The following is a 15,608-nucleotide window of genomic DNA, read 5'->3' as shown; positions in this document are numbered from 1 at the left end:
GAGCAGCTGGGACTACAGGCGCCCACCACTACACCTGGCTAATTTTTTGTATTTTTAGTAGAGACGGGGTTTCACCATGTTAGCCAGGATGGTCTCAATCTCCTGACCTCGTGATCCACCCATCTCGGCCTCCCAAAGTGCTGGGATTACAGGTGAGCCACCATGCCCCGCCCAAGTGTTTGACAGCGGAGCAGAGTGACTATAATTAACAAGAAGGTATGATATATTTCAAAGTAGCTAAGGGGACTTAAATTGTTCCCAACACATAAAAATGATAAGTACTCAAAGTGGTGGATACCTCAGATACCCTGGGTTATACATTGATAGTTATACATTCTAGGCAAGCAGCAAAGTATCACATGTACTCATAAATATGTAAGATATTATATGTCAATAAAAGCAATTAAAAAACAGAACCAAAGAAAATAAAATGGAAGTAACAAGTTTTGCTGAAGGTGTGGAGATGATAACCCGTGTATGTTTCTGGTGGGGATTTAGGATGGTGCAGCTGCTTTGGAAAAACAGTTTGGTGGCTCCTCCAAAAGTTGAACATAGAATTACCATATCACCCAGCAGTTCCACTCCTTAGTATATACCCCAAATAACCGAAAACAGTTATTCAACCCAAAATGTGTCCACCAATATTCATAAGAGTACTATTCACACCAGCCATCTAAACCAAAAATTAAATTAGAAGTCCTGGCTGGGTGCGGTGGCTCAAGCCTGTAATCTCAGCACTTTGGGAGGCCGAGATGGGCGGATCACGAGGTCAGGAGATCGAGACCACCCTGGCTAACACGGTTAAACCCCGTTTCTACTAAAATATACAAAAAACTAGCCGGGCGAGGTGGCGGGCGTCTGTAGTCCCAGCTACTCAGGAGGCTGAGGCAGGAGAATGGCATGAACCCGGAAGGCGGAGCTTGCAGTGAGCTGAGATCGCGCCACTGCACTCCAGCCTGGGCAACAGAGCGAGACTCCGTCTCAAAAAAAAAAAAGAAATCCTCTCCCGCTCCCCAAAAACCATCTGAATGGGCTTCCCTTTTGGCCAGGGCACTCTCAATTTTACCAGAAAGATTAGTTCAGGCTATGGTGGGAAGTGGGGGCTCTGACATGCCTCGTTATGCCCTCCTCCCTTTTGGAGTTCAGGAAAAGCCGACCAGCATTTAACATCAACACAGACCTTAAGTCTAATAAGAAACATTTACAGTCTATTCTCTCTGAAGCCTGATACCTGAAGGGTTCGTCTGGATGATAGAATTTCGGCCTTCACAGCCCCTTATTGTAATCCAGACATTCTTTTCTATTGATAATAACTCCTTCAACCAACTGCCAATCAGAAAAGCTTAAATCTACCTATAATCTGGAAGCACCCGCCCCACATCTCCACTTCAGATTGTCCTGCCTTTCTGGAGTGAACCAATGTGTATCTTAAACGTATTTCATTGTTGTCTCACATCCTCCTAAAATGTATAAAACCAAGCCGTGGAGCCAGGCACTGTGGCTCACCCCTGAAATTCCAGCACTTTGGGAGGCCAAGGCAGGTGGCTCACGAGGAAAGGAGATGGAGACAATCCTGGTTAACACAGTGAAACCCCATCTCTACTGAAAACACACAAAAAAGTTAGCCAGGCGTGGTGTTGGGCACCTGTAGTCCCAGCTACTTGGGAGGCTGAGGCAGGAGAATCACTTAAACCTGGGAGGTGGAGGCTGCAGTGAGCCGAGATTGCACCACTGCACTCCAGCCTGGGTGACACAGCGAGACTCTGTCTCCAAAAGAAAACAACAACAGGAACAACAAGAACAACAACAAAAACCAAGCTGCACCATGACCACCTTGTGATATAGAAGTTAAAAAGGAATTATTTAGGCAGAGAGTGAGGGTAAGGAAGTCCTCAGTAAGACTTTCCTTTTAATGAAAAGCAGCCCCTGTATCATTTTTTTTCCCCCTAACAAAGAGCAGCCTGTAAAATCGAGCTGCAGACATAGGCAAGCAAGCTGGAAGACTGCACAGGTGAATGCTGGCAGCTGTGCCAATAGGAAAAGGCCACCTGGGACTAGGCATGTTGAAACTGGCGGCTCCATCTTCCCATCTCTTTGCCAACCATGTGTACAGTAAGGAGAAGGCAAAGACTCCATTTGCATAATAAGATTGGGGGGGGCAGCCAGCTTCTCTGCACCTTATGTAAACGTCACACCTCGTCCAACCAATCTTTGGGTCCTATGTAAATCAGACACCGACTCCTCAGGCCTGTCTATAAAATCTGGTGCACTCGGCCATGGATGGGAAGTCCCATTTGAGCATCCTTTTCTCTCACAAGAGAGGGAATTGTTCTCCTTTTTCTTTCTTTTGCCTATTAAGCCTCCGCTCATAAACTTACTCCTTGTATGTGTCCGTGTCCTTAATTTTCTTGGCATGAGACAATGAACCTCGGGTACTACCCCAGACAACAACACACTTCACTTGGGCACATGTTCTCAGGGGCTCCTGAGGGCTCTGTCATGGGCCATGGTCATTCATACATTCATATTTAGCTCACAGTAAGTCTCTTCAAATATTTTACAGAGTTTTGACTCTTTTTGTCAATAGCCAAAAGCTGGAAACAACCCAAATGTCCATCAATGGATGGATTAAAAAAAAAGTGAGGTATTCATACAATAGAATAGTATTCAGCCATGAAAAGGAATGGAATATCGATAAATGCTATGGAAGGCATGAACCACAAAGCCATTATGCTAGGTGAAAGGAGCTAGACTAGATGATCACATATTGTATGATTCCATTTATGTGAGATATCCTGATTAGGAAACTCCATGGAAACAGAAGGCAGATTAGTTGCTGCCAGGGGTTGGAGGAAGGGAGGAATGAGGAGCGGTTGCTTACCATGTGCAGTATTCACTTTTGGGCTGATGGAAGTATTTTAGAAATAGAGGTGACGGTTGTATAAATTTGTGAATATACTAGATTCTACTGAAACACGCACTTTAAAAATTTTTTCTTATTTTCATTTTTAATTTTAATTTTTTTGTTTGAGATGGAGTGGCACTCTGTCTCACGCAGGCTGGAGTACAGTGGTGCAAACTCGGCTCACTGCAACCTCTGCCTCCCAGGCTCAAGCGATTCTCCTGCCTTAGCCTCTTGAGTAGCTGGGATTACAGGTGTGCACCACCATGCCCGGCTAATTTTTATATTTTCAGTAGAGACAGGGTTTCACTATGTTGGCCAGGCTGGATTTGAACTCCTGACCTCAGGTGATCCACCAATTTCAGCCTCCCAAAGTGCTAGGATTACAGGTGTGAGTGCCTGGCATTATAGGCGGGCCCGGCCTGAAACAGACACTTTAAAGTGGTGAACTTGATGTTAGGTGAATTTTATCTTAATAAAATTAACGCTATATGCATTTTCATGCTTTAAAAATTATTATGCAGGCCGGGCATGGTGGCTCACACCTGTAATCCCAGCACTTTGGGAGGTCGAGGCAAGCAGATCACGCACGAGGTCAGGAGATCGAGACCATCCTGGCTAACAAAGCGAAACCCCATCTCTAATAAAAATACAAAAAATTAGCTGGGCGTGGTGGCGGGCGCCTGTAGTCCCAGCTACTCAGGAGGCTGAGGCAGGAGAATGGCATGAACCCGAAAGGCGGAGCTTGCAGTGAGCTGAGATCATGCCACTGCACTCCAGCCTGGACAAGAGAGCAAGACTCCGTCTCAAAAACAAAACAAAACAAAACAAAACAAAACAAAAATAAACAAACAACAAAAAAAGAAATCATACTTATAGATCAAATGATACTAATTTATAGTATTCCAAATTAAATAAATTGATCTCTTTTGAAGTGATTTCTACTTTGTTATTTTAAATCTTCATAATTATTTACTGCTGATAATTCATATTACAAGGAAAATGCATGTTATTTATGCATTTATTTTTCCTCTCCTTTCCTTTTCTCTCTTCTTTTCTTCTGCTTCCTCTCCTCCTGTCCTCCTCCTCCTATGCTCCTCCTCCTTCTCCTCCTCCTCCTTCTCTCCTCCTGTCCTCCTCCTCTCCTCCTCCTCCTCTCCTCTTTCCTCCTCTTCTCCTCCTCCTCTCCTCCTCCTCCTCCTCTCCTCTTTCCTCCTCTCCTCCTCTCCTCTCCTCCTCCTCTCCTCTTTCCTGCTGTTCCTCCTCCTCCTTTCTCTTCTTCTAGTTCTTCCTCCTCCTCCTCCTTCTCCTTCTTCTTCTTCTTCCTCTTCTTCCTGTTCTTCTTCTCCTTTTTCCTGCTCCTCCTCCTCCTCCTCCTCGTTCTCCTCTTCTCTTTTTTGAGAGGTGTCTTGCCCTGTAAGCCAGGCTGGAGTACAGTGATGCAGTCATAGTTCACTGCAGACTCAACCTCCTGGGCTCAAGCGATCCTTTCACCTCAGTCCCCCAACTAGCTGGGGCCACAGGTGTGCCATCATATCTGTCTAATTTAAAAGATTTTTTTTTTTTTGTAGAGATTGAGTATTGCCATCTTACCCAGGCTGGCATGCATTTCTTTTTCATCTTTTATTTTACTTTGTTGATGAGAGAAACACTGACATACAGGTGTGGTCACTTGGCTCCGGTGGGACCAGGAAAGGAATGAGACAGAAAGCATGCAGAGCTGGAGTCTGGGGCAGACCCAGGGACGTACCTGTGCCTGCAGGATAACGGAAGTTCAAGAGCCCAACAGAAAGGTTCTTGCTCAGGGCTCTGAGGACATCCTCTAGGCCATCCAGCAGGTGAGTGGCCACACAGTGCTGCTGAAAGCGGGGCAGGGTCTCCAGGTCCCCGGGGGCCTCCAGCAGCTCATCCAACCCCTTTAAGATGCTCTGGAGGGATGGGGACACACACCTAGTGAGCCATGGGCCAGAGGGGCTGCATGTAGACTCTAACCGCTCAGCCCCAGGGAACAGATCCTAGAGACTGTCTATCTGGGGGATAAAGATAGCATTGGCGGCCGGGCGCGGTGGCTCACACCTGTAATTCCAGCACTTTGGGAGGCCGAGGCGGGTGGATCACAAGGTCAGGAGATCGAGACCATCCTGGCTAACACGGTGAAACCCCGTCTCTACTAAAAATACAAAAATTAGCCGGGCATGTGCCTATAATCCCAGCTACTCAGGAGGCTGAGGCAGGAGAATCGCTTGAACCCGGGAGGCAGAGATTGCAGTGAGCTGAGATTGGGCCACTAAACTCTGGACTGGCGACAGAGTGAAACTCTGTCTTAAAAAAAAGAAAAAATGGCATTGGATGGAATTCCCTAGGTGATCCTTGACCCTGGTGTACGGCCCCTCAGAGGCCAACACTTCTGTGCGATATCAATGCAGACCTAAACCCAAAGTCCAGGGAAAGCAAGAGGAAAGACATTAAGTGCACTTAGGTGTCCAATAGCTTCCACCAGCCCTGAAAGATGCCAGGAGTCAGACCAGCACCCACAGCATTGGGGCCTGTCCCCTCCCAGGCCAAAACTGCCCCAGGCCTCTGTGGGATGCAGCCACCTTCCTTCCCCTCCTGCTTGCCCTGGGTCCTGCCCTTACCTGGATGGTGACATTGGCTGAGCTTGTCTTGAAGTCTCTGCCCAGGTCCTGGACTTTGTTGAAGAATTGGGAAAGCGTCTGCAGAGAGAGGAGATGTGGGGCTCAGAGAGCCTGGACGGCGGGTGGGAAGCTTAGGACAAGGAGACAGATGCAGTGCTGTGTGGATGGAGTTCCTGCCGCCTCGTCCCTGTGGGGGCCACTTACCTGGCTGTGGACTCCGGGGGGCGGGGTCCAGGTGGGGAAATTCATCTCTGCAAGGAACAAGACAAGCGGCTCATTAGGTGGGAGAGTGTCTGTGTGTGTGTGTGTTGGGGGTTGGGGAGCTTCTAGGGTCAGGTCGTACCTTCACAGACAGTGTCCTTTTGGTTATTCTGGATTCCGTGCTTGGGCTCCCAGCCTGGGCGGCAGCGGCAGGTGTATGAACCCACGGTGTTGAAGCAGACGGTGGAACTGTCACACTGATGCAGACCGGAGCTGCACTCGTCCACCTCTGAGGACAGGAAGAAGGGGGTCAGGCCGTGTCTGAGGCCAGAGAGGGTCCTGTCTCCTGTCTGTGCCCCCAGCTCGTTCTTCCCGGCATTAGTGCCCCCCTTGGAGTGGCGGACGCTGGGTTATGGAAGCGTGGAGAGGCCTGGGCACAGCAGGTGTGCCCCGTGCAGATGTGCAGGTTACGAATATGGTGAAACGTCTTCCTCCCAGTGAGTCATCAGCTGTTGCCTGGGGTCCCCTGAGCCTCCCCCCTCAGTACCCCAGCTCCTTCCCGGGGACCCCTGCTCTTTTCTCATCTAGCCTCAGAAGAACGAGCGCCTGGCACAGCCGGGCGCCTCCAGCGTTCGTTCCGCTTGGTTTGTGGGGTGCCGTTGAACATGTGATTAGATGTTTGTGGGTCTCTGGGAACGCGGGATCTGAGCTCTCGACCTTCACAGACGGTATTGTTTGGGCCATTGGGGGAGCCCGGAATCGGTTGCCAGCCCGGGCGGCAGCGGCACTGATAGCTGCCCACGTTGTTGAGGCAGTGGGTGGAGCTGTGGCATGGGTTTTGTCTGGAGGTGCATTCATTCACATCTGAGGACAAAGCCAGAGGGTCAAACCCTGTCCCTGACCAGCCCAGGCCTGCCCTCCACTCACTGCACCCACTTCCCTGTCTTTTCATTGCCCCGGACTGAAGACCACTATTGCACGTGTCACCACCTGGTGACCTTCAGTTTCACCTTCAAAGCATCTTATGATGGTCTTCCTACCAGAAGGGCACAGCAGGGACCATGGTCCTCAGTTTATAGGAGGTGAAAGCAAAAGGGAAACTGAGTCATGGGAGCCGGACTTCCATGACTAAAAACTAAAACCTCTCATCAGCTCCCTCCCTGGTCATAGTGGAGGTTCCCCTTCTCAGAACTGGAAGTGACACATTCTTCCACTCACACGTGACAGACGAGGAAGGGGTGAGGTCTGGGGGCCCACAAGGGCACTCCGAGCCCCAGAGGCCCTGCCGCCTCCCTGCCGTGTGGTGGGAACTTCCTGGGAGGTGAATCCTTAGGCAGGGGCTTAGCAGGTCCTTGACCTTGTGGGAACCTGCGGATCTTCTCCCTCCTCCTCGGCTGTTTTGCAGGACCTGCCTCGGCTCCATCCCCAGCTCCCGTCCAGCCTCACAGCGTCTTCCCAGGGCCTCTACCTGTGCAGAGCTTCGGGTCCTCAGGTTTGAACTTGAAGCCAGGCAGACACTGGCAGGTGTAGCTGCCGAGGGTGTTGACGCAGGTGCCGTAGCTTTTACAGAGCCTTGGGTTCTGCTGACATTCGTCCACGTCTGCAAGAGGAAGGAGAGGGTGAAGGATGCCCGTAGCTGTGAGCAGCTTTCGGGGCTGAGAGTCCGCTGTGTTTCCTGGCACGGAAGCATCTGGAAGGCACCACTGTCTCCCTCCTTTTCTTTTCTTTCTTTTTTTTTTTTTTTTAAGATGGAGTCTCGCTCTGTCCCCCAGGCTGGAGTGCAGTTGTGTGATGTCAGTTCACTGCAACCTCCGCCGCCTCCCGGGTTCATGCCATTCTCCTGCCTCAGCCTCCCGAGTAGCTGGGACTACAGGTGCCCACCACCACACCTGGCTAAATTTTTGTATTTTTGTAGAGATGGGGTTTCACCGTGTTAGCCAGGATGGTCTCGATCTCCTGACCTTGTGATCTGCCCGCCTCAGCCTCCCAAAGTGCTGGGATTATAGGCTTGAGCCACTGGGCCCGGCCATCTCCTTCCTTTTCTAATCCACACAGAGGTATCCCATGGTGAGTGTGGTGGCCCAGGCCTTCTGTTGTCCAGGTGTGGCTGGAAGCAGCCGAGTCCTCCCCCTCTCCCTTGCCTCCCTGGGCAGCTCCCAGCTGGGGCAGGGGTGTCCCAGCCACTTGTGTCCCAGCCTGAACATTTGGGACAAAGATCAGGGTGGGATTTTCTTGGAACCAAGTGCAGGGGGCATGTTGCGTGCCCAGGTAGGGACCTGTCTTGGTTCCCAGTGGCAGTCCTGGGCCAAAGGACAGAGCCTTCCTGTGAATTAGAAAAAGGCCTCTCCTGTCCAAGTAGTCGCAGTCACATTTGAGGAATGGCGAGTAGGCAGATTTTTAGCTTCTGTTCACCCTCTTGGCTGGGCACCCATATGCAGTCAGCAACCTACGCAACTGTACATGGTGGTCATGGGTCCTTCTCAGGGAGAGCCCTCTGGTTTAGTCCATTTTGTGTGACAAGAAAAGTTTATTTGGCTCATGGTTCTGCAAGCTGTGTAAGATGCATGGGTCTAGCATCTACTTCTGGTGGGCTTGATTCCCTCAGGATGGCTGCTCACTGGCTGAGTTATCAGAATCCCGGTGGCCCTAGCAGGACGGTGCTCTCCCATCCACACTAGCTCTGAGAACCCAGCTCCAGGCACATGGACCAAGACTGGTCCCTGAGCCAGTCCCCAGGGCTGCTTGGACAGTGGGTACCAGGCCAGGGGGAACAGTGGGGGCCGACACACAGCTGCGTTGCCCCAGGGCTGTGAAGGTGGCTTTTTTTGATCCTCAGGAAGGTGTCCTGGAAATGGCAGGATGTAGTGAGAATCCATAGCTGAGCAAGACTGGCCCTGGGTGAAGGTTCGGTGGCTGGAGAGGGACACAGGTGCTGATGGGCAAAGATGGAGGTGTAGCTGTCATCTCATCTCTTGGCATCCCACCAGGGACACAGACCTATTTCTGAATGGTTCCACCCCCTTGGGATCTGAGTTGACCTCCTTGGGAGAGGGTCAGGCTTGGAGCAATGGCCCTGATGTCACCCTCTCTTGCCATTGGGTTCACACTGGTGACTCTTCCATTTACTCAATTCTCTAAGTGTGTTTGGGGAGTCGATGTCAGTGTGCCCACCCTCAGCCACAACACCCTCCAGTGCGCTCAGGCGGACCAAAACTATCAGGAAGGGTCAGGGCAGTCTTGCTCAGGGAAAGGGACAGAGACTGAGTGGCAGAAAAAGAGATCAGGGCTCCATGAGGCCTCTTCTCCAGGTTGGGATTGTTGGTCAGTGGCAGGTTCGACTGGAGACAGTGGCCCTGCCCTCAAATCTCCCTCCTCCCTCATTTCTGGACACGGTGCCTGGGTCCATTACGGGTCGGGGGATCAGAGAGAGTTCCAGGTGCAGCAGAGCTGATGTGGAGACTGTCTCATCCTGGCAGTCACTGATGACGGCAGAGAGAATGGACACTGCACTGGAATGCACCGTGCAATGAGCTCATCGAATATCCTGAGTGCCAGCCCCCTTTTCGTTCTGTACAAATAAGAAACCAGGTCAGACATGGTGGCTCACATCTGCAATCCCAGCACTTTGGGAGGCTGAGGCGGGCGGATCACTTGAGGCCAGGAGTTCGAGACCAGCCTGGCCAACATGATGAGACCTCCATCTCTACTAATAAAACAAAATAAAACAAACACATAAGATACCAGATGGGTAGGGGGGTGTTCTGAGCTTTTGGAAGTGACCCCCTGTGGAGGGTTCTGAACCTTGAGGTTTGGACAGCGACAGGTGCCCAGGTGTCTGGGATGGCCCTGTGATGCCTGGAGTAAGTGGGGCAAGGAGCTGAGGGAGTGGCCCCAGGTCTCCTGCCTGTGAGGCCTGTGACACCAGGTAGACAGAAAAAGCAAGAATGCTGAGGGGTGACGGGGATGCAGATAGGGTCCCACCGAGCCCTTCCCTGAGCTGGAGCTTCAAGAGGCAGGTCCTGCTCCGAACTAGCAGCTGTTCTGTGCTGATGGGGTCCATGAGAACCCTCTGCCACTTCATTCCTGCTCATCCGTGTCTCTGCCTATCCACCAACTGAGACCCACCCCTCTCTCAGTGTTGGCCTATTTTCTCGCCTCGACTTGCCCTGCCTTGCCCTGCCCTACCCTGCCCTGCCCTGCCTTTTCTTTTCTTTTCTTTTCTTTTTTGTTTTGAGACAGAGTCTTGCTCTGTCGCCCAGGCTGGAGTGCAGTGGCGCCACCTCAGCTCACTGCAAGCTCCGCCTCCTGGGTTCCCGCCATTCTCCTGCCTCAGCCTCCCCAGTAGTTGGGACTACAGGCGCCCGCCACCACGCCTGGCTAATCTTTTTCTTTTTTTGTATTTTTTAGTAAAGACAAGGTTTCACTGTGTTAGCCAGGATCTTGATCTTCTGACCTTGTGATCTGCCCACCTCGGCTTCCCAAAGTGCTGGGATTACAGGCGTGAGCCACCGTGCCCGGCCCGGAGAGGCCTTTTTCTAATTCACAGGAAGGTTCTGTCCTTTGGTCAAGCCATGTGCATGCAATGGTGCCCTGTGCTGCTGGTTTAAGGGTCCCCTGTGAACCAGCAGCACTGTATATGGAGCCGCCCTGCTGGGCTGTCTGCAGGTGCCTGTCCTCAGAACATACACCTCTGCTCTCTCCTCACTTTCCTTCCACCAGGGAGGCTCTGCTGCCTGCAGGGAGGACAAGAGGGACAGGGCTGGGACCAGGAGCACTGCCACTTTTCTCTTTACAGCAGGGCAGTTCTGCTGAACCCCCTTAATGTCCCCTGGGACCCTTGGCTCAGCCTCAGCCTCTTCACTTCCTGCCTTCGCTCACCTTCCCTTCCCACTCTGTGTACTGTGTATGAATCTCCTTTCTCCGCCCACCTGCTACTGGTTCTCTTCTGGCCTTGCAGATGCGTGAAACTCCCTGCCCTGCCCAACTAGCTCCCACTGGAAAGAAGGCAAAGCGGAGTGATGCATGGGGGCCTGGCTTCTCCTGGGCTGGAGCTGCAGTGTGGAATAAGACCATGGCAGGGGATGAAGCAGGCTGTGTCGAAATAGATTCATTCTGAGTGCCAGCCAGGAGTGTGACTCCACAGAAGCCCAGCTTGTCTGAACAACTCCTAAGAAGCATCAATTGCATAATAATTTATTTGTGCATTTTTTTAGATGGAGTCTTGCTCTGTCGCCAGGATGGGATGCAGTGGCACGATCTTGGCTCACTGCAACCTCCGACTCCCGAGTTCAAGTGATTCTCCTGCCTCAGCCTCCCGAGTAGCCGAGATTACAGGCACCCACCACTGCGCCCGGCTAATTTTTGCATTTTTAGTAGAGACAGGGTTTCATCATGTTGGCTAGGATGGTCTTGATCTCCTGATCCCATGATTCGTCCTCCTCGGCCTCCCAAAGTGCTGGGATTACGGTGCATAATAATGTTTAAAGAACGAAGATGCCTATAGCACCTGCTGTGTGCTGGGCTCTGTTAGAAGCACCTCTTCTTTCCTTGATCCTCCCAGAAGGCATACGAGAAGGCACCATTATTATCATCCTCATTTAATAGAGGCTCTAAGAGCAGTAGTGATGTTGGTAATATCTTTAGGTAACAGGTGGCAAAGCCAGGATTTGGGTCCAGGTAGCTGGTCCCAGAGGTTTCCCTTGGCCCGCACCCACGCTGCCTCTCTGGGCCAGCGAAACAGGTACATGTACACCTGTCCCATCTCAGACTCCAGGAACTGAACCTACACTTGGGCACCTGCTCCCTGATGCTGCAGAAACAGCTCTGGTGACCCCAAACCTCATGGACAGTGGTGATGGAGGATGTGGGGTGGTTCTTACCTTGACACGTGTTCTCGCTCTCATTCTTGAATGTTTTTGCCCCAGAAACAAGCTCATACCCCGGGTTGCACACGCAATGGTAGCTCCCTTCCGTGTTCCTGCAGTCCGAGAATTTTCCACAAGACACTTTCGATGGTGACCCACACTCATTGATGTCTGGAACACAACAGGACAGGGAGTCACCTCCCAAAGATGTGAGTTCCGTCAGGGCAGAGACCCCCGTCCTGACTCTCCATCATGGGGCCTGTTGCTTAGTATCTTTTGGAAAGAATCCTAAGTTGCACTGCACAGGCTGTGCTGCAGCTGGAGCAAGCCATTCCTGAAGACCACACTTGGTCTCAGTTCTCTGGCTGGCATCCTAGATTTGGACACAGTGAACAGAGCTGAGGTGGGGGATGGACAGGAAGCTCCACATCCCTCTCCTCAGACTTTTTGTAGAAATTTAAACCCCATGGTGGCCAGGTGCAGTGGCTCACACCTGTAATCCCAGCACTTTGGGAGGCTGAGGGCGGCAGATCACCAGAGGTCAGGAGTTCGAGACCAGCCTGGCCAACATGGTGAAACCCCATCTCTACTAAAAATACAAAAATTAGCCAGGTGTGGTGGTGCATGACTGTAATCCCAGCTACTCAGGAGGCTGAGGCAGGAGAATCGCTTGAACCTGGAAGGTGGAGGTTGCAGTGAGCCGAGATTGGGCCACTGCACTCCCCACCCTGGGCGACAGAGTGAGACTCCATCTCAAAAAAGAAAAAGAAAAATAAGGGAGAAAAAAACCCATGGCCAGAATGTACCCCCTCCCCAGTCTTAAGGGTAAACTGAGGCACAGACTCCAGATTCCTGAGCACCCAGCTTCTCTCTCTCCAGGAAGCCATGCCTATTCACTTCTTTCTTCTCCCCCTTCATATTTTTTCCTTCCTTCCTTCCTTCCTTCCTTCCTTCCTTCCTTCCTTCCTTCCTTCCTTCCTCCCTCCCTCCCTCCCTCCTTTCCTTTTCTCTTTCTCTCCCTCCCTCCCTCTCTTTCTTTTTCTTTTCTTCTCTTTTCTTTCTCTCCTTCTCTCTTTCTGTCTGTTTTTTTTTTTTTTGAGATAGAGTCTCACTCTTGTCGCCCAGACTGGAGTGCAGTGGCGTGATCTCGGCTCACTGCAAACTCCGTCTCCCAAGTTCAAGTTATTCTCCTGCCTCAGGCTCCTGAGTAGCTGGGATTACAGGGGACCACCACCACACCAGGCTAATGTTTTGTGTTTTTAGTGTAGAGATGGGGTTTCACCACATTGGCCAGGTTGGTCGGGAACTCCTGACCTCAAGTGATCCGCCCACCGTGACCTCCCAAAATGGTGGAATTACAGGCGTGAGCCGCCGCGCCCGGCCTCTTTCTTTGTTTCTTTCTTTTCCCTGAGACAGGATCTCACTCTGTTGCCCAGGCTAGAGTGCAGTGGTGCAATCATAGCTCACTGTAGCCTCAAACCCCTGGGCTCCAACAATCCTCCTGCCTCAGTCTTCTGAGTAGCTGGGACTCAGACTTCTGAGTAGCTGCCCGGCTATTTTGTGTATTTTTTGTAGAGGCAGGGTCTCGTCATGTTGCCCAGGCTGGTCTTGAACTCCTGGCCTCAAGTGATCCGCCCGCCTCAGCCTCCCAAAGTGCTGGGATTACAGGTGTGCGCCACCACGCCTGCCCTCTTTGTCTTTTCTCTGTCCATGATGATAGTCTGGAAGGTGAGGCTGTGGCCCCTAACAACAACCTCTGTCCCCCACTGGCACTGGGCAATGCCTCATAATCTCGGATGTACCCTGCGCTGCCCTCAAGCCTCTGTACCGTCACAAATCTCCGTGGGGGAGGTGAAGATCTCAGATGAAGAGCTGAACCCTGGATTGCAGCGACAGGCGGTGGCGCTGACACACGAGGAGTTCTCAGGGCACCACCGGGCACAGTCTGCAAGAGCAGGGAGCACAGTCAGAAGGTGAGGGGCAAGGGGATACACAAAAAGGGGGCACTGAGGGAGATGGGGCAGGGCGCTGAGTTTCCCGTGCACGAGGCCTCTCTTTCCCTGGGATGAAGGGGGATGGGCGGGGGTCCAGGGCCCTCCCCAGACTCTGGCTGTGGACGGTGCTTTCTGCTTCCCAGCAGACTCACCCCTGGAGTCCTGGGTTTCGGCTCCCAGCAGAGTCAGCCAGACACAGAATGCTGCAACAGAGAAAGGAAAGGGGGTCAGAGGGAATCCCAGGGTGGGAAAGGAGGCGTAAAGGTGATGCATTTTGGGGAGGAGGATGCTGACCCCTCTCAGGCTGAGATCCTGCCTGTCGTTCAAACAGAGTGGGCAGATGTCATGTCCCACTCGGATGCTCAAAGCCAAAGAGTCTGTCAGCCTGTCCCCATAGGGGTGGGTTTTGTTTTGTTTTGTTTTGTTTGACACAGGGTCTCGCTCGGTCACCCAGCCTGAGGTGCAGTGGTGCAATCATAGCTCACTGCAGCCTCCGATTCCTAGGCTCAAGCGATCCTCCTGCCTCAGCCTCCCGAGTACCTGGGACCACTCTTTCTTTCTTTCTTTCTTTCTTTCTTTCCTTCTTTCTTCCTTCCTTCCTTCCTTCCTTCCTTCCTTCCTTCCTTCCTTCCTTTCTTTCTTTCTTTCTTTCTTTCTTTCTTTCTTTCTTTCTTTCTTTCTTTCTTTCTTTCTCTTTCTTTCTTTCTTCTTTCTTTCTCTTGCTCTGTCACCCAGGCTGAAGTGCAATGCTGTGATCTCAGCTAACTGCAATCTCTACCTCCTGGGTTCAAGCAATTCTCCTGCCTCAACCTCCCAAATACCTGGGATTACAGGCACCCACCACCATGCCTGGCTAATTTTCTGTATTTTTGTAGAGATGGGGTTTCACCATATTGGCCAGGCTGGTCTTGAACTCCTGACTTCAGGTGATCTGCTGGCCTTGGCCTCCCAAAGTGCTGGGATTACAGCTCAAAAATTTGAGCTCCCAGCTCAAAATTTTTAAAATAATTTATTTATTTTTATTATTTATTGTTTTTTTGAGACTGAGTCTCCCTTTGTCATCCAGGCTGGAATGCAGTGGTACAGTCTTGGCCCACTGCAACCTCCACCTTCCGGGTTCAAGCGGTTGTACTGCCTCAGCCTCCTGAGTAGCTGGGATTACAGGCATGAGCCACCACGTCCAGCTAATTTTTGTATTTTTTAAGTAGAGATGGGGTTTCACCATGTTGGCCAGGCTGGTCTCGAACTCCTAACCTCAGGTGATCTGCCCGCCTTGACCTCTCAAAGTGCTGGGATTACAGGCGTGAGCCATCACGCCTGGCCAAAAAAATTAAAAATAATGTTAAAAATTATTTTAGAGACAGAGTCTTGCTTGTTGCCCAGGCTGATCTTGAACTCCTGGCCTCAAGTGATCCTCCCGCCTCAGCATCCCGAGCTCAGCTTGGGGAGAAACTGAGAAGTAGGGAAGGGCCATGAGCCTGGTGGGGGTCCCAGCTCCAGCTGCCGCTCTTCTGACTTGGGGGTGGTCTGGTGTGCCTGAGCATTTACTGCCATCTTCATTTCTTTAGGTAAAAATGAAGGCATGGTCAGGCATGGTGGCTCAGGCCTGTGATCCCAGCAATTTGGGAGGCCGAGGTGGGCAGATCACCTGAGGTCGGGAGTTCAAGACCAGCCTGCCCAATATGGTGAAACCCCATCTCTACTAAAAATACAAAACATTAGCTGGGCATGGTGGCAGGCTCTTGTTACCCAACTACTTGGGAGATTGAGGCAGGAGAATCGCTTGAACCCAGGAAGCAGAAGTTGCAGCAAGCTGAGATTGCCCCACTGCACTCCAGCCTGGGTGACACAGCAAGACTCTGTCTCAGAAAAAAAAAAAAAAAAAAGACAGTGCTGGATCCCCCAGGCTCTAAGATGCCCTGGACCCGCATGCTTCCTCAGAGACACAGGGGCACACACACACCACAATCACAACCGCCACCAGCCCTGGCGGCCCATCCTGAAACCCAGT

The 15,608-nt window shown here is 51.6% G+C and overlaps 1 protein-coding gene across 6 annotated transcripts in view; it reads right to left on the bottom strand.

The window, feature by feature from the left end:
• The window catches only part of ADGRE2 (adhesion G protein-coupled receptor E2), a 43,537-nt gene extending 29,619 nt beyond the window's left edge, over positions 1 to 13,918 (bottom strand). For 2 of the 6 annotated variants that reach the window (XM_017863569.1, XM_017863568.1), the window contains exons 1-9: positions 13,750 to 13,918; positions 13,432 to 13,548; positions 11,619 to 11,774; positions 7,208 to 7,339; positions 6,457 to 6,603; positions 5,882 to 6,028; positions 5,743 to 5,789; positions 5,539 to 5,616; positions 4,653 to 4,830 (exon numbers count right to left, since the gene is read on the bottom strand). In XM_017863569.1, the coding sequence (XP_017719058.1) occupies positions 4,653 to 4,830; positions 5,539 to 5,616; positions 5,743 to 5,789; positions 5,882 to 6,028; positions 6,457 to 6,603; positions 7,208 to 7,339; positions 11,619 to 11,774; positions 13,432 to 13,548; positions 13,750 to 13,870 (1,123 nt within the window). In that variant the 5' untranslated portion in view covers positions 13,871 to 13,918. The remainder of the gene's footprint in view (positions 1 to 4,652; positions 4,831 to 5,538; positions 5,617 to 5,742; positions 5,790 to 5,881; positions 6,029 to 6,456; positions 6,604 to 7,207; positions 7,340 to 11,618; positions 11,775 to 13,431; positions 13,549 to 13,749) is intronic. The other 4 variants (XM_017863572.1, XM_017863570.1, XR_001883688.1 and 1 more) reach the window with 3 other exon arrangements.
• Between the last annotated feature and the right edge of the window lie 1,690 nt (positions 13,919 to 15,608).

Source organism: Rhinopithecus bieti, unplaced genomic scaffold, assembly GCF_001698545.2.
Source record: "Rhinopithecus bieti isolate Rb0 unplaced genomic scaffold, ASM169854v2 scaffold_71542, whole genome shotgun sequence".
Lineage (NCBI taxonomy): Eukaryota > Metazoa > Chordata > Mammalia > Primates > Cercopithecidae > Rhinopithecus > Rhinopithecus bieti.
Note: the sequence above shows the minus strand (reverse complement) of the source record. Positions and strands in the feature narration are given on the sequence as shown.